This window comes from Erithacus rubecula (assembly GCF_903797595.1).
Source record: "Erithacus rubecula genome assembly, chromosome: 23".
In the NCBI taxonomy this organism is placed as follows: Eukaryota; Metazoa; Chordata; class Aves; order Passeriformes; family Muscicapidae; genus Erithacus; species Erithacus rubecula.
In genome coordinates this window covers 7,284,044-7,309,768 of record NC_136675.1, presented here as the reverse complement: position 1 = coordinate 7,309,768, position 25,725 = coordinate 7,284,044, and the positions used below count along the sequence as shown (strand labels likewise).

The following is a 25,725-nucleotide window of genomic DNA, read 5'->3' as shown; positions in this document are numbered from 1 at the left end:
TGAATGGTGAGGAGTTCATGTGAGTAACTCCTTTGTGAAGCAAAGCCACACATAGGTTTGAGATTAAAGTCCCCTAATTGGTATAAAGGGTATAAAAGGAAGTGTCATTTCACCTAACACGATAAATGTAGGATTTGCTGCCCCAGGATCTCATGGATGCACTGATGAATTAAAGAGCTGATCTGACCAGTTTATGGAAGGGAAATCCCTGAAGGACAGTTAAATGATGATGTTTGTTTCCACCTGGTCCTAAGGTGCAGTGGGGTGCTGCAGCACAGAAAAACAGGGAGAACTCTTACCTTGTGCCTTGTTGCCATGCTCTTGTCTTGCTGCATCTGACACCTGGCTGTGACAGAGAGCACATGGGGTATCTGGAGGCTGGGTGATGCAGCGGGGCTGTTCCAAAGTCCTGTGACTTTTGTTCACTCACTGATGTTCCAGAGCAACCTGCCTCTTCCAAGCCTCCATTTCTCCTTCTCATCAAACTGGGCTAATGACTCTGACCTTTTGTTTGTAAAGCAAAAGGAAAAGGATCAACAAAATACTGGAGCTTATTTACTATCATTACTGAAATGATGAGCAATGCCACTTTGCAGCACTTCAAAGAGGCTGTGCTCGTAAGATGCTGGAAATCCCTTGAGAGAGAAAATGTTTCAGATGGAAAAGAGGAGCAGGAGTATTCCTTACATTCTGCTCTCCTAAGTGTACTCTCCTGCAGGGCTCGGAGGCACTGTCCCTGCAGCCCCCTCCCCTCCAGCTGGGCACTTTACAGCAGTGCTGACAAAATGTGCTGGTTTTGGTGGGCGCCAAACTCGCCGGTGTCGCTGCTCCGAGTTCTGCAGAAATTGTTCCCCTGCCGTGGAGCTGTGCAAAGTACTCTTGTTGACCTATTGTATTACCACTAATAAGATTGAATGTGGTTTTAATTTCTCATTTCCTCTTTCTCTGGATGCCCTTTTCCTACTGCTTAGTCTTGCTTCAGGTCTCTCTATAGCCCAAGTCCCTTTCTGTGGCTCAAAGAATGAGCGGTGCTTTGCTTTCAGAGCGCTGAGGGCTTTAAGTGGCATTCAGAGGAGGCTATCAGCCACAATATCTGATGTATTGGTGTGGCTGCAGTTCATGCATGGAGTGCAAAAAATGGGATTTAATTGGGAGGGAGGGGGAATAGCGGCCCTGGCTGAATGGATGGGTGAAAGTTCCCCGACCACCCCTTAGCCCAGCAAATCGCTGGTTGAGTGCTTGCCAGAGCGGAAGCGAGTTCCCTTTCAGGCACCCCGCCTTTGTCACCGTCAGAAAAGCACACACGCACTCGGATGGGCTCGGCCTTGCAGCTGCGAAAGCCCCGAGCCGGCAGAGAGAGCCGTGCACACACCCAGATCCTGTTCTTTCAACAGCGGCAGCTGCGGGCCGGGGCTGCGCTGCAGGAACGCGTGGGGCTGTAAACACAGCTTGTGGAGAGCCTCTGCCTTCTGCCTGGGGCAGCGTGGAGTCACTTTAAAAACGGCTGCCATTAACTTTTACAAAATAGCCTTTTGGTTGCTATTGAGAATTCAATCTTGTATCAAGGAGGTTACATCTAGGGGCTGGCTTCACATGAGAGGTTTCCATAAAGCAGCTTATTATAGACCTTGTGGTGAGCTTGGCCATAAAGGCCTGCATCCTCAGCATCCCTAATAATGCGGTCTAATCTCTCTTTTCCCAAAAAGATCAGCTCAATAAAGTGATGATTCCCCCTGCACTCTGGTACCTGGTGTACTGCATCCAGCTCTGGGCCCCCAGCACAAGGAACACCTGGAGATGCTCTGTGGGCTGGAGCCAGGCTGGGAGGGCTGGGGGTTCTCACTGGAGAGGAGAAGGCTGCCAGGGGCACCTCACCACCTGCCAGGGCCTAAAGAGGCTCCAGGAAAACTGGAGAGGGACTGCAGACAGGGACCAGGAGGATGGCACAAGGGGGAATGGCTGCAAAATAAATGAACATGTTTAGTTAGATTTTTGGGAAGGAATCCTTCCCTATGAGGGTGGTGATCCCTGGTACACTGGTACAGTGTGACCAGAGCAGCTGTGGCTGCCCCATCCCTGGAAATGTCCCAGGCCAGGCTGGACAGGGCTTGGAGCACCTGGGGTAGTGGGAAGATGTCCCTGCCCATGGCAGGGGGTAGAAACAGATGAGCTTTAAGACCCTTTCCAAGCCAAACCATTCTGGGATTTTATGGTTTCAAACACCCTCGAATAGTTTAGGATGGTCCAGAGCCTGGAGTTTGCACTGGAGATTACGTAAGGTGAGATCACTGCTGGGCTCAGAACATGCAAAATGGAAACAACTGCAGTTTAAACCGAATATTTTTCTGCCTGTCCCAAGGAGATTTCACAGGCATCTGTCACCCCAGCCAAGCTGAAACCCGACCCTGCTCTGTCAGACTGGGGGGCTGACAGAAACAGTGGGGCCTTGCTGGAGCCTGCTGAAGGTTGTTTGGTCCTGCTGGCTGCAGGGATGGAGAAAGTGAGTGCAGGGGTTGTCATGCTGTTGAGCAAAACCAGAGGAGTGCTCCTCACAGCTCCCTGCAGCTCTGCCTGCAGATCCCAGGGCAGCCTGGGCTGCTGGGCCCTGCCTGTGCCTGTGCCTGTGCCCTGTGCCTGTGCCCTGCCTGTGCCCTGTGCCTGTGCCTGTCCCTGCCTGTGCCTGTGCCTGTGCCTGTGCCTGTGCCTGTGCCTGTCCCTGCCTGTGCCTGTGCCTGTGCCTGTGCCTGTGCCTGTGCCTGTGCCCTGCCTGTGCCCTGCCTGTGCCCTGTGCCTGTGCCTGTGCCTGTGCCCTGCCTGTGCCTGTGCCCTGTGCCTGTGCCTGTGCCTGTGCCTGTCCCTGCCTGTGCCTGTGCCTGTGCCTGTGCCCTGCCTGTGCCGTGCCTGTGCCTGTGCCCTGCCTGTGCCCTGCCTGTGCCTGTGCCCTGCCTGTGCCTGTGCCTGTGCCTGTGCCTGTGCCCTGTGCCTGTGCCCTGCCTGTGCCTGTGCCTGTGCCCTGTGCCTGTGCCCTGCCTGTGCCTGTGCCTGTGCCCTGTGCCCTGTGCCTGTGCCCTGCCTGTGCCCTGCCTGTGCTCTGTGCCTGTGCCTGTGCCCTGCCTGTGCCCTGCCTGTGCCCTGTGCCTGTGCCTGTGCCTGTGCCCTGCCTGTGCCTGTGCCTGTGCCTGTGCCCTGCCTGTGCCTGTGCCTGTGCCTGTGCCCTGCCTGTGCCTGTGCCTGTGCCTGTGCCCTGCCTGTGCCTGTGCCCTGCCTGTGCCCTGTGCCTGTGCCTGTGCCCTGCCTGTGCCTGTGCCCTGTGCCTGTGCCTGTGCCCTGCCTGTGCCTGTGCCCTGCCTGTGCCTGTGCCCTGTGCCTGTGCCTGTGCCTGTGCCTGTGCCCTGTGCCTGTGCCTGTGCCCTGCCTGTGCCCTGCCTGTGCCTGTGCCCTGCCTCTGCCTGTGCCTGTGCCCTGCCTGTGCCTGTGCCTGTGCCTGTGCCTGTGCCCTGTGCCTGTGCCTGTGCCCTGCCTGTGCCGTGCCTGTGCCTGTGCCCTGCCTGTGCCCTGCCTGTGCCTGTGCCCTGCCTGTGCCTGTGCCTGTGCCTGTGCCCTGTGCCTGTGCCCTGCCTGTGCCCTGCCTGTGCTCTGTGCCTGTGCCTGTGCCCTGCCTGTGCCCTGCCTGTGCCCTGTGCCTGTGCCTGTGCCTGTGCCCTGCCTGTGCCTGTGCCTGTGCCTGTGCCTGTGCCCTGTGCCTGTGCCTGTGCCCTGCCTGTGCCTGTGCCCTGCCTGTGCCTGTGCCCTGTGCCTGTGCCTGTGCCCTGCCTGTGCCCTGCCTGTGCCTGTGCCTGTGCCCTGCCTGTGCCTGTGCCCTGCCTGTGCCTGTGCCCTGTGCCTGTGCCTGTGCCTGTGCCCTGTGCCTGTGCCCTGCCTGTGCCTGTGCCCTGCCTGTGCCCTGCCTGTGCCTGTGCCCTGCCTCTGCCTGTGCCTGTGCCCTGCCTGTGCCTGTGCCCTGCCTGTGCCTGTGCCTGTGCCTGTGCCTGTGCCTGTGCCTGTGCCCTGTGCCTGTGCCTGTGCCCTGTCTGTGCCTGTGCCCTGTCTGTGCCTGTGCCCTGTGCCTGTGCCTGTGCCCTGCCTGTGCCTGTGCCCTGCCTGTGCCCTGCCTGTGCCTCTGCCAGTGCCTGTGCCCTGCCTGTGCCTGTGCCCTGCCTGTGCTGCACAGATGGCTCCTCATGCAGCTCTTCCGTGGGATCCCTCGCTGGACACTGCCCTGCCACAGCTGGGTGATCCCAGATGTGCCCAGCCCCTTCTGCCCAGCCCTGCTCCTGCTCCCCACCCCTGAACAAACCAGAGGTGTGGGGAGGATCTGAGCAGGGGTGGCTGCTGCTGCTGTGTGCTGGGATCTGCCTGTACTGCCTGTGGCTCCTGAGATCTCAAGCACATTCAGACTCCTCCTGTGCCATCGTGTTTATAGATTTGTTTTTTCCTTCCACAATGGAAAGCCTGTGCATTATTTTGACTTTATTAAGATGCTGTTTATAAACAATTTTGATTTAGATGCTCAAGGCCATTCTCTTGGTTTTTTGTGACCAAAATCCCAGCAGATACAAAACTTCTGGAAAATATCAGGCAGTCAATGACATTTTTTTTTCCCGCTCCCCTCATGTCAAAGGTTGACTTAAAATATTAATGCTGCAAAGATTCATTTAAGATATTAAAACTGTTCAGGCAAGAATACATGTACATATTGTAATTACTTCCTTTTTCTTACAATTAAAGTAATTGGATTATATTTAATGAGCTATTTACATTTAATAATTAAGAAAAGACTTATCTTTCCAGTATTCCCCAAGTGCAGCAGAAGGGTGGGGGCACTCAGAGCTGTGATATAATTATCTAGGCGTGAGTTGAAACTGAAAGAGCAGTTGAGCTCTATAGAAAACACTTGGAACTGGTTTGTTCCTACTCTTTCATTAATCAAAATAGTTTAGTGTGTGGCAAAGAAGGGAAGGCTGAGCTTAGCTGCAAATGAGACAGAGTTTATCTGCTGAAAAGGAAGGTTAAAATATGCTGGAACTTAACGAATAAGTCATTTAGGGGAAAAAAGCCGGCGCTGTGTTTGCAGGTTAATTACCGATCTGCCCGGGAATGCGAGTGTGCTGCTGTATTGAGGCAGGGAGGCTGGAGCAGGGAGCAGAGCTGTGCTCATTAGGGGAGCCCGGGCTGCCTGGCCATTCCCGCAGCCCCTCGGCACTGCAGGGGCCCTGCCATGCACTGCATGGTTTTTAAGGCCCTTTCCAACCCAGCCCTTCTAGGGTTGTGGGATTGTAGGGCTGAAACCTGCCCAGGCCTCTCCCTCCGTGCTGCTGAAATGTTTTAGAGCCTTTTGTGGGTTCTCGGGACCAGAGCTACCTGTTGATTGGCGCTCTGTGTTGTCACTGACCTTGTATCCTTGCCCAAATTATTCACAGGTCTAGCAGAGAGCATTCTGCTCCCTGTGCTGCTCCTGTTTCCTAGGAAGCAGCAAAGCCAGAGCTCTTGTGGTGCTGAAGGAGTCCTGCCTCTCTCTCCTGATGTACACCCTCACAGCAAAGACCTTGAAACCTTTCTGTTCTGGAGCTTTAATTCCCGCTTAATCAATAGTTCTGTATTCTGAGAATCAAATCCCTGTGACAGCTCTCTTTAATTGAGCTAAACTGCCTTTCTCTTGTCACATCTCTTCTAGAGTTTTATTTAAATGCATTTGTTCTGCCTGTATCCTAGTCAGGTATTGATAGGAGCACCAGGTGACCCTCTTTGTTTAACTTGTTTTTCAGCTAAATGAATGGAAACATTAATTAGTGCAATGGTTTGTTTTTTAGGAATTAAAAAAATAAAAGTGTAGGTCAAACTGCTGGCTCTATTAGCACTCCAGCAGAAGCCAGGAGGATCTGTATGTTCCCCATCAGTGACACCCCCATCCTGCCACCCCCAGACAGATTTCTGACAACAGCTCTGAGCGAGTCCCTCTCCAGGAGAGCAGCCTGGTATTTATTCCAGCAAGATCATCTTCAGCAAAGCTGATAACAAAAAGTTTAAAAGGAAGAGCCAAATTTTCAGTCACACCTGTGCAATCCCCTTGAGGGCAGTAAATGATGATGATAATGCATGAGCCAGACAAAAAAACCTGCAGAAAATGGCTTTCTGAGCCTCTTTTGCATTTTTCAGAGCCAGCAGACTGGAGGGGGGGGGAAGGCAGGGAAGGGGAAAAAAAAGGTGTATTTTTAGTGTGGGATTGTAGCAGGCCGGGTGTTTGCTGTCTCAGGGGCTCCAGGGGCAGTGGTGGATCAGGGCTGGCAGGGGGGCAGTGCTCAGGCTGCTCCTGCCCTGCTCTTGCCCAAACATCCTCTGGTGTACCTTGGGCCTGCAGAGCTCTGCACTCGGTGGTGGCAGAGCCTTGGTGATGCACAGGGCTCGTGGTGTGGATTTTTGTGATCTGCTAAGTGTGTTCTCCAGAGGCTGGCAGGATCCTGCTCCAGCAGAGCTTCAGTGTGCTGGTGGCTGAGAAGGCAGCGTGTGCTGCCATCCCACCGGCTGCTGAGGGGCAGTGGGCAGTGTTTGCACGCCCCCCCGGGGGGGTTTCCATCCTCCTCCCCGTGCTTTGGGAGAATAGCCCACTGTGAAAGGAAGCAGCCCTGCAGCTGCCCTTCAGTGCTGACTCCTGCTCAGCTGCTGGCAGGCTGGGCTGCTAATGACAGATGAGCCTGTGACGTTTTTGGGAATGAATCCTTGTTACAGCTGGCGGGATGGAGCAGTTTGTGGCATCACATGGCACTTTGCTCTGTAATTTCGCTCCCCATTGCTCGGATGCAGCACTGATTGCTGGGTCTCTCTCCGAGCGTGGAGCTGGAGCATTTCTGATTGCGCATCCCACTTCTCTGTGGCTGCATTGTGAGCTTGGATATAGCCCTGAGCACTCAGCACAGCCTTCTGCTGATTTTTTTTCCCCCTCAATTCTCCCTCTGTGTGTGTATGTGTGTGTGTGTGGCTGATGCTTCCCTTTCTGCAAGTCTTTTGGGGTTACATAAAAGCCAGTCTCTTTCTGGCCATTACAGCTACATGGGGGAGTAGTTACTGCTGAGAGAAGCTTGAAATTTGAGGCAGAGTTGTCACAGACATTAGAAAGAACAGTCGGTCTGCGTTGGCAAGCTACTGAGTTAAGTCTTATTTCATACTGATGGGAATTTCAGATCTGATTATCTCCTTTCCCCTCATTCCCAAACCTGCTGCTGTGCCTAGTGCCCGATGGGCACTCCTGGAGGTGGCTCTCCCAAGCTCTCAGCTGAAGGCTTGCTCTCCTTGCCCGTGCTGTGTTTGTGTCCAGAGGATTCTGTGAGCCCTGCCCAGGGCAGGGTGTTGGTCACCCCGATGTACTTGGAAATCAAGCCTAAATTCCCCTCCCTTCCCCAAAAAAAGCCCTCTGCCCTGCTTAGGTGCTTTGTGCTACACCAGACACTGTGACAGATGATCTCACTGCTGGGGTCCAGGTTTATTTGCAGATGGTCCCTGATCTGAGAGGTTGTGTGTCACATTGAGCGGGGAATTACCCAGGTGACTCCCAGTAAGGCTGTGCTGACTGGTCAGATCCCAGTGGGGAGAGCCTTGCCAGGTCTGTCCCTCCAACTCACCTGTTATTTGCAGCTCTTTGTGTGCCTTGCATCCGCAGGGCTCGCCCTGGAGTCCTGCCTGCCTTCTCTGCACCACCACAGTGACTGTGCTATCTGCCTGCTCTACAAAAAAAACACCAAAAAACAGCTCTGGTTCCTCTCTTGCTGTGCACTGCTGTTTTCTACTCTGCTCCAAACCACTTGTTAAGGAGTATTTGCTCTGAGTTGCTGTTTTCAGTTGACAGAACTCGCCTTGGAAAGCAAATACTCAATCCTAAAACATCCCTGTATTGCTTCTCAATAGTTGTAATCAAAGTCTGTCTCCTTTATTGTTCCTAACAATTGTTCAATTTTACTGTGCCAGCCCTATTTATTAAAAATAGTCAATAAGACGCAGCTTTGTACGAGGGGTTTATGGACTGGCAGTTCTTGTTTGAAACAAACCAATTGCACTTGATTCTAATCCAGAACTGGGATTCCTGAGTGATCTGCTGCAGCAGAGCTCATGGGGAGAGTGGTCGATGGCTTGCTGATAAGAAATCTTGGAGCAGCATGCTTATCTTGGATTTGCCTGGCTTTGCTTAAAGTGCTGGGTTTGGAAAGGCAAGAATTGCAAGTCACACATTTTCCCCCTTTAGAGCCTGTGCTGGGCCACGCTTGTTTCCCAGTGCCCAAGAGTATTTACAGAACTAATTGCCAAAGTTAGAATCCTCTTAAAAGCTGGTGAGCAGGACGTTCAAGGTGAGAGCTTACTGTGGTGGGAGCAGGGTGTCAGAGCCATGGGAAGGAGCTCTGCCCATGGATCCTGCTGTCTTTGAAAAACAGGAGGTGTCCAAGACCACGGTGTGTGCAGAAAGGACTGGAGCTGTTGGGAGGGATGCTGGGGAGCAAAAACCCAGTGGATCCCAGAAACAAGGTGCCAGTAGGAATGCAGGAGCAGTGAGTTCAGCTTCCAGGGCTTTTTTGTGCTCAGCAAACTCTTTTCTGGTGTGGAGCAGGCCAGGGCTCGGCAGTGCCTGTGTAAGCATTTGGGAGAGGGGGATTCTGAGGCATCCTGGCAGTGCTGGCTGCAGGTGGGGCAGGGAGGGAAGGCAGCTGTGGGGCAGAGCTGGGCTTTCCACATGGTTTGGCTTTTAGCCACTGCTGCCACCTCAGCAAGCTCTGGGAGCCTTCTGTGGGTCAGGCCATGGCTTGGAGGCTGCAGAGGAGTGCTTGGAGCAGGTAGGAAGGGTCTGGCTCAAGTGGGAGAGGAAAATCACTTGTTTCCTTGTTTTTAAGAAGGTGTGAAGCACAGTGGTCGGGAGGATGAGTCTTTTGAACGTGGATTGATGCAGCAGGGTTTGTGGATTTTCCTTACGGCTCTTCCAGCCAGCAGAGATCACTGAACTTCTTTCCTCTCACTGTGTTTCAATTTAATGCCTCTCTTTGTTTTCCATATTCATTAGAAATCTGTTGCAGAGTTTTCTGTTTCTAGAGGCAGTTTCCTTTTACTTCTAACATACTTGATCTCCTCTCCTGTTACACTAGGATCAGGGCAGCTCCTCTGTGCCCATGTCATTCTTGCAGCTTCTTTAAAAACAGTGTGTGCACCCCAAAACTCTGCACTCCTGAAACAAATCTAATCTCCAGCATTCATAAGCAAATGGAAACGCTTATCTTTGCCCCAAGATAAGGATTTTGGGCCCTGCAATTCATTGGAGTTGCATCTGAATGGTAGGATTTAGTTGTAATGTGTGGTGTGGGTCGGGTGTGACAGTGACTAATGCCTGTGACCAGGCTGGCCACGCTGCAGTTCTGCTGTGCTGTCACGGCCTGAGCACAAAGTGGGGTGGCTCTGGCTGGCCCCTGCTTGGCTCTGCCCTGTCACTCACCCCTAATGGCTCTCTGACAATAACAGCAGCACCTCCCCTCTGTCCCTTCTTCCATTTGCTGTGACTCCTCCCTGCCCCCAGCTCATCCCTTGTGCTGCCTCCAGGGTTTTGCTTCCTCTTCCTCCTTCCCCCTTTGCTCTCATACCTTGTCCCTTCTCCACACCTGGTTTTCTGCCCTACCTGACTCGTGCTTTTGAAATACAACACTTATTTTCCCATCCACACTATTAATCTTTGTCCCACCTACTCACGAGGCATGAAGGTTTTACAGGAGCCCATTAGCTGCTGTCTCTGTCCCTACCCTCCAAACACTCCAGGAAAAAGCAAGGTCTCACAGTATTCTATTGTTGGCATCACCTGTTCTTTTTGCAGGTCCCAGATATCCTTTGTAGAATCTTGAAGTTCCTCATCCTTCTGCTTGGAAGAGAGGAATTTTTGCTTTAAAATGCCTCTTCTCCAAAAGCTGCTGGGAGAGCAGGGTGGTTGTCCCCAGCCCATCCTGCCCTTCCTGCATTGCTCATCCCCTGTGCTCCACAGGGTTCATTTAATCCCTTAGTCTGCTGGATCCTGGCTGGGTTTAGGGCAGCAGAGCTGTCCCTGTGGCCTTGGGAAAGGCTGCTGTGATCATGAGGGCAAAACTCCCCTTCTGCAGTGGAGTGTGGCTGGGAGGATGAGCTGGGCTGCAAAGGGAGTCTGCTCCTTAGCCTTTATCTCTGCTCTCTTGCACCAGTGCAGATTTGTGCTGTACATGTGCTCTACCTGAGTTTCTCTTTGAAGCAAAGCAGTTCTCACCACTCCTCCTTGCTTTTACTTTCAAAACATGCCTTGAAGGCAGACACTTTTGGGGTGTCTGTATACAGGCAACATATCCAGAACCTTTTTTTTTTTGTTGGTATCTGAGGCACTGCTCCCATTTTCTGCCCTGTTTTCCCCATCCTTGCAGAGATCAGTGTTACCTGCATTTATCCACCCATGCTGCCCATCATCTTGGGGGTTTTTTGTCTCCTTTTGTACAGTACGCTCACATCTCACCCCCCACTTCCAGGCTCATTTTTCCTCTTGCTGTTTTCCTTCTGTCTGTCCTCCACCTTGGAAGGTTTCCAGGCAGGCTGTCCACTCCAGCTCTGCAGATCCCACCGTGTGTGCTCCCTGGCCAAGCCCTGGGGAAGCACAGGGGAGAAGCTGGATGCAGGCAGCCTGCAAATGCTGCCTTGTTTATGAGAGCTGCTTGCTGGTGCAGACTGCAGTCTGGGGGGAGCTGGGAAACTTTGTCTGGCATGAAGCACTAAAGCTGACAAAAGATTGTAGGGCTTGGGCTGGAATCAATAAAACACGGGGTGCTGGGAAGGGAAGGTCAGAGCCCTTCCTTACTTCACCCTGTTCTTTAAATATCCCAGCAGCTGCTGGTGGCTGCAGTGCCCAGGGGAGAGCAGCACGGGCTCCAGCCTCTTGCTTTTGTTTGTCTGGATGCAGATCTGGCCCCGTGGGGTGCTCGGATTTGGGGACCCTCTCCCTGCAGCCCGGTCTCATGGCAGGAGGCTGGAACAGGATGAGCTTTAAGGTCCCTTCCAGCCCAAAGCAGGCTGGCATTCTGAGATGCTGTGAAATCCCTCGTGTAGAGGCGTTGCAAAATGGTGGCAACCTACATCTGCTTGTCTGGGAGACATCCCAGAGCCCGTGCTGCGGCTCTTGAACTCCTCTGCCTTAATGGGTCACATTTAGCAATTCAAAATCTGGCTTCTGAGGTAATTAGGAGGGATAATGCCCACTTCTTCCTCTTAACACCCTGATAGAAAAGCATCCAGGAAGGACTCCTGGACCTCAAAGATAAGCTGCCAGCTGCCACAGAGACTATCAAAGGGTGGCTCAAAGTCAAGAGCAAACAGCTGATTTTTTATGGTTCTTGGGTTTTTGCTGGTGGTGACAGGAAGCCATGTTCCCCAAGCTGTTCGCTTCCTGTTTTATTTTTACACCCAGCCCGAGCAGATCCGCATGCCTATCACATGGGAGCTCCTGCTTCTCTTGGGTTCTTCCTCAGCTGACCTAGAAAAGTGATTCTTTCCCCTTCTAAATTAATCAAGAACTTGGGATGTGTTTGGTTGCACTTAGTCCTAAAGATTTCAGGCATGTATGATGCTCCTGAGCTGGTCACACAGGTTTCCCTCTCCCTCTTGGAGCTGCACCATCTGCGAGGGAGCTGTTTGATGCTTCACTTTGGGCCTGCTAGCAAAGGAGATTTTTGTTAGTTCAGGCCACTGACCTGCACATAAAAGCATTTTCTGTCCAAAGCATAACTTCCGGACACTTAGCTTTTCTTCGTTTGTTTTTTGTTTTTTTTTTTTTTTTTTATGAGTTTTTTTAAGAACTGTAAGTTTGTGCCGCCTGTTGTACAATCAACCCTGACTTGTTTCTGACTCCAGTCCTGCATCGCGCGCAGAGCGGGCTCAGAGCTCCGTCCCGAGAACAATGGCGCGGCGTGCCGCCCATCCCGGGGGATTCCCGGGGCGGAGGGTGCAGCCTGCAGGATGAGGAGCAGTCGCACCGTTTCCTGGTCAGCTGCAAGCGCTTCCTGTTGTGGCAGCAGAGGCTGCTCCGGGAGGAGGCACCGCGCCTGGGCGCGCTGGCAGGAGCCGCGGGGTTCTCTCTGGTTTGTCTAGCAGCGGCTTTGGGCGCAGCCGGGTGCGAGGAGCAGCTCGGAGCCGCGGCTGCGGCACCTGCGGGCGGGCAGCGCTGCCAGCGGGGCTCTCCTGCGAGCCGGGCTGCGCTCGGGCTCCGCCAGCCCGGGAACTGCCGTCTCTATTTCTGACGGGCCGGTTTGCGCAGGGCGGGGAGCAGGGGGACAGGGCTTAGAAGTAAAGCCGTTGGAGAGCAGGAAAAACGAACACCACGGCTCTGGTGTGCCTGGAATTTGCGGTTGAGTAATCCTTTCCTGTTTCTTTTTTGGGTTGTTTTTCATCTTTCAGAACAGTGCCTGAAGCAGGTCCACCATGCCGTTAGTAACGAGGAACATTGAGCCAAGGCACCTGTGCCGTCAGACGTTGCCTAGCGTTCCGAGCGAGCTGGAATGCGTGACCAACATCACCCTGGCAAATGTCATTCGACAGCTGGGCAGCCTGAGTGAGTACCACGGCGAGCCTGCGCCGTGCCCTCAGGAGTCGCTGCTGCTCTTTATTTAGCTCCCTTTCTACTCTCGTGTTCCTATTTCTCCCCCATCTGCCTTCCCTGGGTAATGCTAAAATGTTTTCCTAAAGAAATCTGATGCTAATTTCATATCCCCGGTCCCACTGCCTTCCTATCTAAGAGAAAATGGGGAGGGGGGTGTGTGTGTATGTGTGTGTGCATGTGAGAGGCTGCAGTGGAACTGCAGATGGAAGGATGGAGCACAACTCAGGCTTGTAAAATGGGAGGCTCTCGGAGCAGGCAGGATCTTGTGTCAGAGAACGTGCCTGTAATTGCCTGCGCCACTAAATGGAGCTTGACTCTGTGGAACCTACACCATGTCAGTAGTCTTATTTTAATGAAAGATAATGAGAGCCCCCACACGGAAGCTCCTCTTTGCCCCTGCTGCTGTTTGTTGCCTTGTGAGACCCAAAGGGCTGAGCCCAGTGGTGCCTCCAGAGCAGCAGTGGTTTGGGGCTGCTCACTCCAATGGCAGCGTGAGCTGGAGCCACGCCTGGGCTGACCCTCAGCCTTGGAGAGGCTGGAGGGAGCACACAGGCCTACGTGCCATAGGAGAAACAAAGAGTTAATTGTGGTCTCTCCGGGATGACTCCATACTCTTGAAATGCTCTAGGTTCTGATTAACCACCTTTGTCCTTGAAGCAAGACTTTGATAATCAAATTAATCTATTGTTCAGCTTCTCTGGGGTGTTTACAAGCCCTTCTGCTTGCTCTGCAAAGCAAGCCCTTGCCTTGTGCCATGTGGCAGGCAGAGTTTGGGTGCAGGCTCTTTCCAGCAGTGCAAACCGTGGCTGTCACTGAAATCTGGGCCCGTGTTTGCTGCCAGTCGGTGTCACATTCTGTTGGGTTGGAGAAATGTCACTGCACAGGCTCTGTGCTCAACTGGCCCCCGTGTTCATTTGCTAGCTCTGGTAGCCAGGATGGCTGTGAGCGTGAGGGAGATCCATCTCCTGCATGTGAAATGGTGAGGAAGGAGGCAGCAGAGCTGTGCAGAGCCCAGCTGCAGGGAGAGCTCATCCTGGTTAGTGTGACAGCCCTGGCCACATCCCTCAGCTTCAGACCTGCTTTGCACAGGTACCCAGAGCTTCTCTGCCTCTGGAGCCAAATCACAGCCTGGATTCTTTGGGAAGGCACCCTGGGAGCTGGGCTGTGGGCATGGGGGGAGAAGGTGGGAGCTGTGGGGGCGAGCTGAGGAAGGTGCTGCTGCTGACCCGTGGTGTGAGAGGAGAAACGTGAGCACCATCCACTTCCCCAGGGTCAGCAGTGCTTTAAATAAAGCAAAGTTTAAACTCACAGCCAAATGACCACACTCCTGCCCCCCGCCCTTTCCTCTCCCCTCCCAAAAACAAATTCTCTCTCTCCTTGCACCTTGACTATTAGAGGAACGTAGAGCAGGTTCAGTAGGCTGTGACAGCCCTGTCAAGTGAATAATCAGCCATGCCTGGTGCACCACAGTCTCTTTACAAAGATGCAAACATAAATCTTGTCAAACTTTGATATTCCAGTGAGTTTACCCTTCGTTACTATCGCAGCTGGGAGTTTTGTGTGATTGTACAGAATCCACAAGCTAAAGATGGAAGGACCTATTAAATCATGCCGTCTGTCTTCCTGCCAGTGCATGACAAAGATAATTCTGATTGCAGGCTGCACTTTTGCAGTCAAAGTAACTAAACTAAAAAAATTAATCTCTGTCTCACCCCATCTAAAAGTGTTTGTGAAGCTCAGGTGAGGTGAGAGATGCTGGGTGATAACTCCAGGTGCTCTTACACAGGCAAGGGAGCACAGACCATCTCTTCTTCTCTCTCCGGGGTCAAAACCAGCATAGAAAATGCTGATATATATTATTTTATACATGAAATACACTTTGCAAACCAAGTACCTAATTTTTCCCCTAGTGCTTGTTGCAGTTCCTTGTGAAATTGAGAATTTTTTTTTTTCACTTTTTGTGAAAGTAGAAGCGAAATTAAAACTTTACTTTTTTTGAGTCGTTGCTGGAAGGTTTCACATTTTCCCCCAGATAAATTTTTGCTCTCTTTGGTCAAATAAGAGAGCTGGTCTGGGCTAATGGTGAAAATGGAAGTTGTTTCATGAAACATGGCTACGACAAGAGCTACCTTAGATCTCCAAACCTAAAATCCTTCTCATGAGTTTGGGTTCGTTAATTGAACATTTGTGCAGTCTGCATTGTCTGGGAGGGTGGAAGGAAGAGGTCAGTTGAAGTTAACCTTCAGCATTTGCTTTCTACAAACACTTGGACCTGGCATTGCCACCAGAAGGGGTGGAGAAAGTTGAATTTTAACCTGGCTTGTTCGCCGTGCTTGGCAGTGTAAGGAGATCTCCTGGGAGCAGGAACAAGGAGTTGATATGTGGGGTTAGATATGGGGGTGTTTGTGCAGCTGGCCTTTGGGGGATGCCCTCAGGCAGGGGCTGCTTTGTCTCTCTGACTCTGCACACAACCACACTTCCAAAATTGCTGCTGAAATCAGACTTCCAACTGGTGTTTCTTCCCTGAATGTCAGAGAGGATCTTTAAGAGTGACAGATTCCAGAACAAACTGTTGACCATATGATGATGCACTTCAAAGCCAGAGGCTGATGGGGAGCAGCCTTGCCCTCAGCAGCCGTGGCTGGAGATGTTTCCCATCAGTGGGAGCTCCAGGGCCGTGCCTGTGCCCAGTGCTCTGTATGGCTGGGGCTCCCTGCCCTGGGCTGTGCCCAGGGGCAAACAGAAACACAGCACCCACTGCAGCTTCTTGGGTTTATTCAGCTCTCCCACCTCTGCCTAGCTGTGCCATCTCTTGTTGCACTGGAGGTTTGGAGCTCCTGAGGACAGGGCTGTGTTTCTGTTACTCCTGTGAGTGGTGCAGCTCCTGGTCTGAGCCCCGGGTGCTCTCATGGCCCCAGCCATGGATGGTGCTGGTCACAGCAGCCCTCTGGGTAGTCCAAACTGTTCCAGAGACAATGTCCCCGACTGAGAAGTTCCCCTTTGGTTTTGATTTAGAATCAATGTGAATGCATCAATTTTTCAGACACTGCCACCTGAAGGAGCAGCAGGGTCAGTGCTGTCAGCTGCAGCTCCAGCTTTGGCACCCAGGGCTGGGTCTTCTCTCTCCTTCCAGAGTGCTCTGAGCTTAAATATGTGCCAGCTCTCTTGGAGGCAGGCCTTCTAGAGACTGGGAGCCTTTGAGATTCTCCAGAGCAATAAAAATCTAACTGTATTTCCTTGTCTAATACCAGAGCAGCACAGAATCTTAAAGGACCTTCAGATCCATCCCCATTCAGACCAGTGTAGTGTTGTCAGCCCTCTTTAGTTTGTTGCTTTAATAGACTTTAAAGTATGCCTCAATTGTTTCCTTATTGCTTGAAGATCCCTTGGAAATGTCAGGTTTTGGTGGAACAAAGCACTTTCTTCCTGGATTTTAGACTCAGCACTGACAAGCTTGAAAAGAAGAGTGGTTGGTTCTTTCTTTCTTTCTTTCTTTCTTTCTTTCTTTCTTTCTTTCTTTCTTTCTTTCTTTCTTTCTTTCTTTCTTTCTTTCTTAAAACAGGCTGGGAGACTGAGTGTGGTCTGATGTGGTTCATAAGGGTAATGTGGACACTTCAATATTGCAGGTAAATCTGCAGAAGACATATTTGGAGAGTTGTTTACTCAAGCCAACACCTTTGCCTCTCGGGTGAATATTCTGGTGGAGAGAGTTGACCGCTTGCAAGTCAAAGTCACTCAGCTGGATCCCAAAGAGGAGGAAGGTAATGGAGCTCAGGGGGAGGCTCTGCTCCAGTCAGCGTGGTTGGTTCAGCACTGGAACTGCAGCTGACCCTGCCATGAGTGCTGGAATGTGTTCTCTGGGGCCCAGGGGAGCCCTGGGACAGGCTGGGACAGCCTTTCTGGCTTTGCTCTTCAGTGACTCCATGTGGGAACTCACTCTGCAGCCCTGGGGGCAGTGGAGGAGCTGCTGGAGCTCCCAAAGCCCAAGGGCCCCTCGAGGGAGAGCTGTGCTGGTGGAGCAGTGAATCTTGGCAGCACTTGGAGATTTGTTGGGTTTCCCAAGGGGTCTGTGGGAAAGGGAACCTGACCTTAAGAGCTGCAAAGCGTGCCAAGAGCTGCAACTGAAGTCAGATGTTCACTGCTTGGGCTTCAGTGTCGTTGGCTTGGGTCAAGCTGTTCTTCACTTGCTCTCTCCTCTTCCTTACAGTCTCCTTGCAAGGCATTAACACCAGGAAGGCCTTCAAAAGCTCCACCACTCAGGACCAGAAGCTCTTTGACAGAGATTCTCTCCCTGTGCCTGTCCTCGAAACCTACAGGAGCTGCAATACCCCTCCACCTCTCAACATCCTCTCACCTTACAGGTAGGGCTGCAGTACCTTCTTGTTCCCTTGCAGACCAGAACCTCTTCCTCCCAACCTCTGGGGAGCTCCTTTCCTGTGCTGTGCTGGACTGAAGTAGCTGTTGCCACTGGGAAATTGAGTTGCTAAACAAATCCACCAGGAAATCAGTGTCCTTTGGGTTATGTGAAACTTTGCTTTTGAGGTCATACAACTGGACATAGGTAGAAAATGATCCCTTTGGTTTTCTGCTGTCACTTCAGTGAGAGCCTTGGGGCCAGGCGTGGCTGGCACTGCAGAGCTGTGCTGGGTGTGCTGCAGATGAGGTGTTTTTGTTTGCTCCTTCCTGGCCCAGTGGCTCCTCTCCAGAGAGCTGCAGTGTGAGGTGCAGAGCTCTCACCTGGAGGAGGCTCTCACCCAGCTGGGTGCAGCAGGCTGCAGCTGCTGCTGCTGCTTCCTGTGGCCCCAGTGCCTGCTCGAGCCATCTGCTGGGACCCACACTGGCTGTGTAACCAGTCCTGAGCAGTCCCACTCTGATTCCATCTTGTAGGTAGAAGTAAAGGGGGTCAGAATCCAGAGACTTATCCCACATCCATAAATATCTTCTGAGCAGGTAAAAAGTAATTACAGATAGCTGGAGGCAGCTGTCTCCTGCCAGACACGGCTGCACTGCAGAGTGGGAGGAGAGGGAGTCTGTGCACTCACTCAGGAGCTTCAAGGACGCTGCTGCTCTGATTTAGGGTTCCTGAGCTGGGGGAGGAGGCTTTTTCACACCAAAATACAGCACAAACAAAAGGGATTTGAAGTGAGAGACCTGCTGCTCTCCTGGTGGTTGCTCAGAGCAGCTGAGCTGCTCAAGTGCTGGGCAGTGGAGGGTTTGTGTGAGGGCAGAAGGAGTGGGGTTGGGAGGGCTGGGGTGGCTGGGGTGGGGTCTCCTCCTGCTCTGAAATGGGGGCAGAGGCAAGAACAGCACCTGTGACCATCTCACTGCACTTCTGAACTCTCTGAGACAGTGCCTTGTGTTTCCTTAGAGAAATATGGGCCTGATCCTTGTCTGTGGTTTTCTCCCCTCCCTGTTCCAGGGACGATGGCAAAGAGGCGCTTAAATTCTACACAGATCCTTCATATTTCTTCGACCTTTGGAGGGAGAAAATGCTCCAGGACACCAAGGATATCATGAAGGAAAAGCGGAAACATAGGGTGAGGAAGGGAAGAATAGGACCTGGGAAGTGTTAATAAATTTTGGACTCCAAATTTGCTATCCAAAATTCAGGTTTGCACTTTTGGACTCCTATGGGATCAATTCAGGGAAGTTTTTATCTGGTTTACCCACATCCTTGTTAATTAAAAAAAAGAGAACAAAGATACCTCTAATTGGTTTTTTCCAAATGCCAGTGTCTTTGGGCCTTAATGTTAAATTATTACATAAGAGATGTAGTCTTAACATACTTAATTTAGCTTTTGAGAAACTGGAGTATTAAGTATGAAAACAGATTGTGTTTCAGTGAAAAATAGCAAGAGATTTAGGGTGTGTTAGAATTCTGAGTGAGGCCATCTACAGCCCAGTTCTCTGTGGGTGAGTGTCCATCCTGCAGCCCAGAACGCTGAACACACCAGGGTGGAGCTGAGATTTGGGTCTCTAGACAGAGGCCAGAAGCTGTATTGGTGTGGGAACTGTGCTTTTACTCTGCCCTCAAGCTGCTTATGCCAGGGGTGATGATGGCATTGTCTGGGCTGCACTGGGCAACCTGATGTTGTCTGGCATTTTTTATGTTGTGTGTGCTCCAGCTTTTTTATATGGAAGGTCTTTGGAGAGTGCAGCAATCAGGAAAGTAAACTAAAAATCCTCTTTGAGAACGTGTCTTGCTGTAACTGCTCCAGGTCTGTCCTGCCCCTCTCTATTCCCAGTGAATGCCAAGCAAAGTAAAGCTTGTGTTTGATTCCTCCTCTCTTAGAAAGAGAAAAAGGAGAATCCGAACCGAGGAAATGTGAATCCACGGAAAATCAAAACCCGGAAAGAGGAGTGGGAGAAGCTGAAAATGGGGCAGGAGTTTGTGGAGTCAAAGGACAAGCACGGTCCTGCTGGGTAAGCACTCTGGGCTGGGTGATTGGGATGCAGTTCACCCTGTGCTGCAGCTCCCCGGGTCGATACTGCCACTAATCACATTCTCCAAAGTAAATCCGCCTGCTGATGGCAAATTTGCCAAATAAATCAGGGAGCTGCAGCTTGGAGCAGGGCGGCAGGAGTGGCTCTGGCTGCTCTCTGCCTGTGGGCACAGAGGTGTTGGGAGCTCTGGCTCTGCCCCAGGCAGTGCCCTTCCCTCACACCTCGGTGCCATTGTGTGATGGCTTTGTTACATCTCACAAATGGCTCTTCACACCCCAAAGTTGAAGCGGGGGCTGTCCCCATCCAAGCATTTCAAGCTACAGATCTCTCTTTAGCACTTCTGGCTTGGGAATTCATTTAACTTTTGACACCAGCAAGGCTGGAAGCAGACCGAATTCCCCACAATGCTCTTCTTCCTTGCAGCTTCCTTTCATATAAGAAAAAAAATCTCTCTTTAAATCACACTCTCCAGCTAAAAATAAAACTTGCTTTTAGTTTAATAGGAGAACAGGTTTGGTTTCTAGCTGGGGAATCGAGCAGCACAACAGCACCATTTTCTTGCTCCTCTCTTTTCTCCTGTGAGTGTGTTCTTGCATTTGGATTCACTTGGGGTCCAGATCCCCCAAAAATAGGGTGGTTCCCCCTCTTCACAGTGAAATGAGTCCACTGAAAGCATGAGAGTCTCTTCTCAGTACTATTCCAGCTTTGAGTACTTGTTTTAATGGCATTGCAGTTTCCATTTTAATCTTCTATTCTCGAGCTTATTTTTTGTCATCTTTGAGTATCTCCTGTTCTTGCCACTGATGATACTCAGTGTAACTGCAAGTTCTTTAAGTCCAAGTTGGTAGAAACACTCCTAAGTGTTTTTATAAAATCAGGTGTTAAGAAAAATGCATTTATTCAGGTGTTTGTTTATTAAAATACACACTCCTGCTGTTCTGGTGTGCAGCAGCCATAAACAAGGCAGCACCTGAGCAAATTTTAGCCAAAGAATTACATGGAGCAAACACATACATGGTTCTCCATATAGGAGCCTTTGAGAAACAAATGTTGTAAAGTCACGGACTGATTTGGTTTGGAAAGAGCTTTAAAGTGCACCCAGTGCCAGCCCTGGCAGGGCAGGGACCCCTCCCCCTGTGCCAGGCTGCCCCCAGCCCGTGCAGCCTGGCCTGGCACTGCCGGGGGCACAGCTTAGGCAGGCGCTGCCCTTGCTGCCCGCAGGTTCCCCCCGGCCCTGGTGTACCAGAACGGCAGCATCGGCTCGGGCCAGAGCACGGACGGCAGCGCGGCCCCGCCCGCGGCCCCGCCCGGCGCCCCCGCGCCGCCCCCGCCCCCCGATGACAGCCTGCCGCCGCCCCCGCTGGAGTTCAGGTGAGCATCCCCTGCTGCGGGCAGCCGCCGGCACAGCGCGGCTCGGGCAGGACCAGATCCTCCAGCAGAGGATCTGGCACGGCAGCCAGAATGCCCCTGTCTGCACAGGAGCTGCAGCTGCGGGCAGGGCAGAGGCTGTTGTATGCCAGAATGCCCCTGTCTGCACGGGAGCTGCAGCTGCAGGCAGGGCAGAGGCTGTTGTATCCAGAATGCCCCTGTCTGCACGGGAGCTGCAGCTGCGGGCAGGGCAGAGGCTGTTGTATCCAGAATGCCCCTGTCTGCACAGGAGCTGCAGCTGCGGGCAGGGCAGAGGCTGTTGTATCCAGAATGCCCCTGTCTGCACAGGAGCTGCAGCTGCGGGCAGGGCAGAGGCTGTTGTATCCAGAATGCCCCTGTCTGCACGGGAGCTGCAGCTGCAGGCAGGGCAGAGGCTGTTGTATGCTAGAATGCTCCTGTCTGCACAGGAGCTGCAGCTGCAGGCAGGGCAGAGGCTGTTGTATGCCAGAATGCCCCTGTCTGCACGGGAGCTGCAGCTGCGGGCAGGGCAGAGGCTGTTGTATCCAGAATGCCCCTGTCTGCACGGGAGCTGCAGCTGCAGGCAGGGCAGAGGCTGTTGTATGCTAGAATGCTCCTGTCTGCACAGGAGCTGCAGCTGCAGGCAGGGCAGAGGCTGTTGTATGCCAGAATGCCCCTGTCTGCACGGGAGCTGCAGCTGCAGGCAGGGCAGAGGCTGTTGTATCCAGAATGCCCCTGTCTGCACGGGAGCTGCAGCTGCAGGCAGGGCAGAGGCTGTTGTATCCAGAATGCTCCTGTCTGCACAGGAGCTGCAGCTGCAGGCAGGGCAGAGGCTGTTGTATCCAGAATGCCCCTGTCTGCACAGGAGCTGCAGCTGCAGGCAGGGCAGAGGCTGTTGTATCCAGAATGCCCCTGTCTGCACAGGAGCTGCAGCTGCAGGCAGGGCAGAGGCACGGGCAGCAGGGCTCTCCCTGAGTCCCAGCCACCGTCGCCATTCCCGGGCACAAGGGGAGAACCAGAGCACCTTCACTGCAGAGTCCCAGCGGCTGCTTTGGCTCCATTGCCTTGCTTTTCCAGTGCAGTTGTTCCATAGCAGGGACTTCTGTTCCTTATCTTCACTTGGACAGCACTCTCAGGCACATTGTGGGATTCTTGGGGGTGTCCTGTGCATGGCCAGGGGTTGAACACGATTATCCTGGTGAGTCCCTTCCTACTCAGGATATTCCATGACAGAGCTTTGCAAAGAACAGCTTCTTTAACCTCCTTTGCTCTGATCTGTGAGAAACACACAACGTGGGCACTGGAGATGGAGATGTATTTAAATTGCAAGGACTTGAGCACAGCAGCTGCCTCCTTCCCAGAGACTTGGGTGCAAGTTCAGGTCATTTACTTGGGATTGAATGAAATGGTGACTCCCAGGCACCTCCAGAGATGAGAGTTACGGTCCAGCAGTGGCTCAAGACACAAAGGGCGAAACAAAAGTGGACTTTTTCTTTTTTTTCTTAAAGACATTAAAACAGAGTCAAGAGGAACAAGAGAAAGTCTGTCTGATAGACAGGGCTGCTTGGCTTCTCTCCATCTTATCCAAAGGCAGCAATGCTGCAGCAAAGGCTCCTGTGATGTGTCAGAGAGCCAGCACTGCGCTCTGCAGCCTGTGCCTCTCGGGCAGAGCACACACCAGCTCTCAGATGAAGCTCTCTCTGCCTTCTGCAGTTGCTTAGATCTCTGCCCAACCCCACAGATCTCCCCTCTCTGGTTTTGTTTTGATGGTTGTTTTTAAGGAACCCTGGGAGGTAGACTTGATCTCCAGGAGTCTGTTTTGTATCAGCATTGTTAAAAATGGTGATGTTTTTGTGGCAAATGTACCTTATTTTTCTGTCCCGTGGAAGGAAGTGTCAGTTTGGGGCTTCCATTGCACAGGATGTCACTGTGTCACACGGGCAGTGCAGTCTGTGGGATGAGCAGAGCCCCACAGTGGGAGATGCAGCCCCTCACACGCTGGTGTTTTCCATAAGAGCAGGTTGGGTTCCCACGTCCTCCCCATCACCGAGACACGGGTGCTGCACTGCAGCTCCAAGTGCAGAGAGGAGATCCATTCCCAGCAGGTGTTCAGAGCTCTCCTGGTGCAGGTTATCCCAGCACACACCCCTGATCCCTGATCCCTGATCCCTGCCTGCCCCTGGCCTGACCTCCTGCCATCCCTAGGAGCTTTCCTTTTTCTGGAGGTGAAGGCCAAAAGAAACAGTGCGAGGGAGCTGAAACCAAGGAGTGAGATCTCATGGAAACATCAGAGCTGGAACTGGGATTTTTTTGTCTGGACTGCAGCAAACACACATGATTTGCATTAACACGGAGACTGTACAGTCTGATGTGGCCTCAGGGCTAATTCCCCGTCTCTCTCGTTCTGTTGCCACAGCTATCCTGCAGACAACCAAAGAGGTTCTGGTTCCGGAGGGCCCAAACGATCCAGCCTGGTCAGCCCGAGCCACCCACCGCCAGCTCCTCCCATCGGATCGCCCTCGGCAGCCAGGCCGGGCTTCGCTCCCCCTCCCGCTCCTCCTCCCCCTCCCCCGCCGATGGAGAGCAGCCCCCCTCCGCCGCCCCCCGTGGGCTTCCCCTCCCCGGCCACCCCCCCGCCGCCCTCGCCCCCTTCTTTCCCCCCTCACCCCGAGTTCGCCGCCCCCCCGCCTCCCCCTCCTCCGCCAGCCCTGGATTACCCCGCTGCTCTCCCGGCGCCGGGCACCGGGGCCGCTCCGCCGCCGCCGCCGCCGCCGCCCCCGGGCCCGCCGCCCCTGGCTGCCGCCGGCCTGGACGGGCCCCCGCCGCCCCCTCCCCCCGCGGACCCCTCCTCGGCCAAGCCCAAGTCGTCCCTGCCCGCGGTCAGCGACGCCAGGAGCGATCTGCTGTCGGCCATTCGGCAAGGTGAGGTGCTGCTCGGTGCCGGCAGCGTCCTTTGCCTCTCACACCCTCGGCAGCTTCCCTGGGGCTGCCTCCTGCTCGGGGCTGTGCCCTGGGCTCCCTGCTGCCCACCCTCAGCAGCCCCGGGCTGGGCTTTGTGCTTCCCCCAGCTCTTTTGGAGGTGGCAGGGCCGGGTTTGGTGCCACCCCGGTTTGTTGGGGCGAGTCCAGCAGTGGGGTTCCCGTGTGCTTCCCATCCCCGTCCTGAGCCAGCCTGTCACCCTGAGGGTTACCCCAGCCTGAGCACTGCCACAAAGGTCAGTGTGAGCCCAGGCTGAGCGCCCTGCCCTGCCCTTTCCCAGGCTTCCAGCTGCGCCGGGTGGAGGAGCAGCGGGAGCAGGAGAAGCGGGACGTGGTGGGCAACGACGTGGCCACCATCCTGTCGCGGCGCATCGCCGTGGAGTACAGCGACTCCGAGGACGACTCCTCCGAGTTCGACGAGGACGAGTGGTCGGATTAGCCACTCCCAGCCCTCCCCCTGCGCTCCGGGCTCGCTGCTCACTGAATCAGGTGGCCGAGCCCCGCGCCGCATCCTTCTCATCCTCTAACCAAAGATGTGCCAAGGGTTTCTCAGACAACCAGCAGCATGTCTCCCCTGTGCCGCCCCTCCGGCTTTGGCAGCAATCCGTGCTCTGCCTTTCCAAAAGGTCTCGCGGGCCTGAGGATGCAGAGCTGGGATTTAGCTGGAGGGGCTGTAACGGTTGCTTATTTAAAAGAGAGCTAAACCTCCAGATTTTTGATGCCACCAGGCAGAGCACACATAAACCCTCCATCCTGAGGGATTTTTAAAGTAAAGATGGATGATCCTGTTGTGGCCGTGTGGCCTTTTGGATGAAGGACATTTTCAGCTGGTTTTCTCAGTGCAACAGCAGACAGTTGATCTGATGGCTCTTCCTTGCCAGTGAATACTGGTAGTGCTGCAAGAAAATGGGCTTTAAATGTCAGTTCTCTGCTGCATCCCGCTGTCAAATAATCAGGTTTTTGGCAATAGTGCACAGTTCTTTCCCCCCTGACCCCTGAGTATTAATTCCAGATCACCCTGCGTGGGGTGCACTTCCCAGCTCCCAGGCTGCTGAGTGCCTTGGGTGCAGTGTAAGGAGGGACTGTTTTATTTTTAGAAGCTGCCTTTACCTTCCTCAAATCTCCTGGACTGCATTGCCAAGAGGAGACTTGCACAGAGGGATGTAAAACCAGGGCAGGATCCTTCTCAGCTTCCCACTGCTGGGAGAACAGGGCCACTGCCCCACTGAGACACGTCTGTGGTCAGCTCTGAGCAGGGGCCAGACTTTGCCAGGCTGATTTTCTCCAATTCATGCTGAGACTGTGTTTTGAAATTCCAAATCCAGTGCCTAAGACAGGGAGGTGGGTGGGGAGGGTTCTCTGGACACCAGGCACTGTGGTGGTCTTTGGCCCTGCCAGGGCAGTTTGAGAGGTGCTTTTTTTAGTGGGGTGACCATACTTTAACACAGGGACTTCAATGCTGGTATTGCCTTTGCTTCTTATCCCTTTCCCCTGGGGAGGGGAGTTTGTGTGCCTAAAAACATTGTGTGTGTGAACTGAGTTGCCCATCAGTTACATCAGACCTAACCTACCCTAATTTTGTTGTTATAATTCATTAGTTAATTTTAAGAGAACGTTTTTTCTCCTCACTAACCCTGTGAATTAATTCCCAGGCTGCTCACTATAGATCCAGTACTGGCAGGGGAAAATGGGGAACTTGAACTAGCTGACCTCAGTTTTATTGCTGTTTTATGTTACCTTACATAGAATATGAGCATATCTTGGAAATCTAACCCAGATACCCTGATGTGTATTTTAATTTGGACATGACTCAGTAAGGGTCATGCAAAAAGCAATTCCAAAGCCTTTTTGAGGTTATGGGTCCAGCTGTTGTGGGATGTGAGTCCCACTAAGACCAACTCTGCCATCTTTCTCCCTTTCCTGAAGTATTTGGCCAGCTGTGCCTGAGCCTGTCCCTGCCTCGCCTCCTTTCCCGGTGTTGCTGATACCTGGGACGCTGGGCCCTGCCCCAGGCCTGCTGGAATCCTGCTTGGGAGCTGATTGATGGCTCCAGCCCGTGCCTGGAGCTGCCAGTGGCTCCTGTGTGTGTGCTACCCTGCGGGCAGGGCTGGGCTGCAGCGTGGGCGGGGGGCAGAGAGACCCCAGAGCTCCCTGTGCCCACCCTGGGCTGGGAGCCCCTGAGCAGCACTGTGCCAGAGCCTGGGGCGCCTGGACACGCTGGGAAATGCAGGGGCTGGTTGCTGAGGG

At 53.1% G+C, this 25,725-nt stretch overlaps 1 protein-coding gene across 2 annotated transcripts in view; it reads left to right on the top strand.

Annotated features, from left to right (window-relative positions):
• The window catches only part of WASF2 (WASP family member 2), a 30,076-nt gene extending 4,826 nt beyond the window's left edge, over positions 1–25,250 (top strand). Inside the window, exons 2-9 of one of the 2 annotated variants that reach the window (XM_079325647.1) lie at positions 12,469–12,622; positions 16,297–16,431; positions 16,878–17,031; positions 18,090–18,207; positions 18,963–19,093; positions 20,336–20,485; positions 22,917–23,422; positions 23,760–25,250. In XM_079325647.1, the coding sequence (XP_079181773.1) occupies positions 12,493–12,622; positions 16,297–16,431; positions 16,878–17,031; positions 18,090–18,207; positions 18,963–19,093; positions 20,336–20,485; positions 22,917–23,422; positions 23,760–23,917 (1,482 nt within the window). In that variant the 5' untranslated portion in view covers positions 12,469–12,492 and the 3' untranslated portion in view covers positions 23,918–25,250. The remainder of the gene's footprint in view (positions 1–12,468; positions 12,623–16,296; positions 16,432–16,877; positions 17,032–18,089; positions 18,208–18,962; positions 19,094–20,335; positions 20,486–22,916; positions 23,423–23,759) is intronic. The other variant, XM_079325648.1, reaches the window with a different exon arrangement.
• Positions 25,251–25,725: the final 475 nt, after the last annotated feature.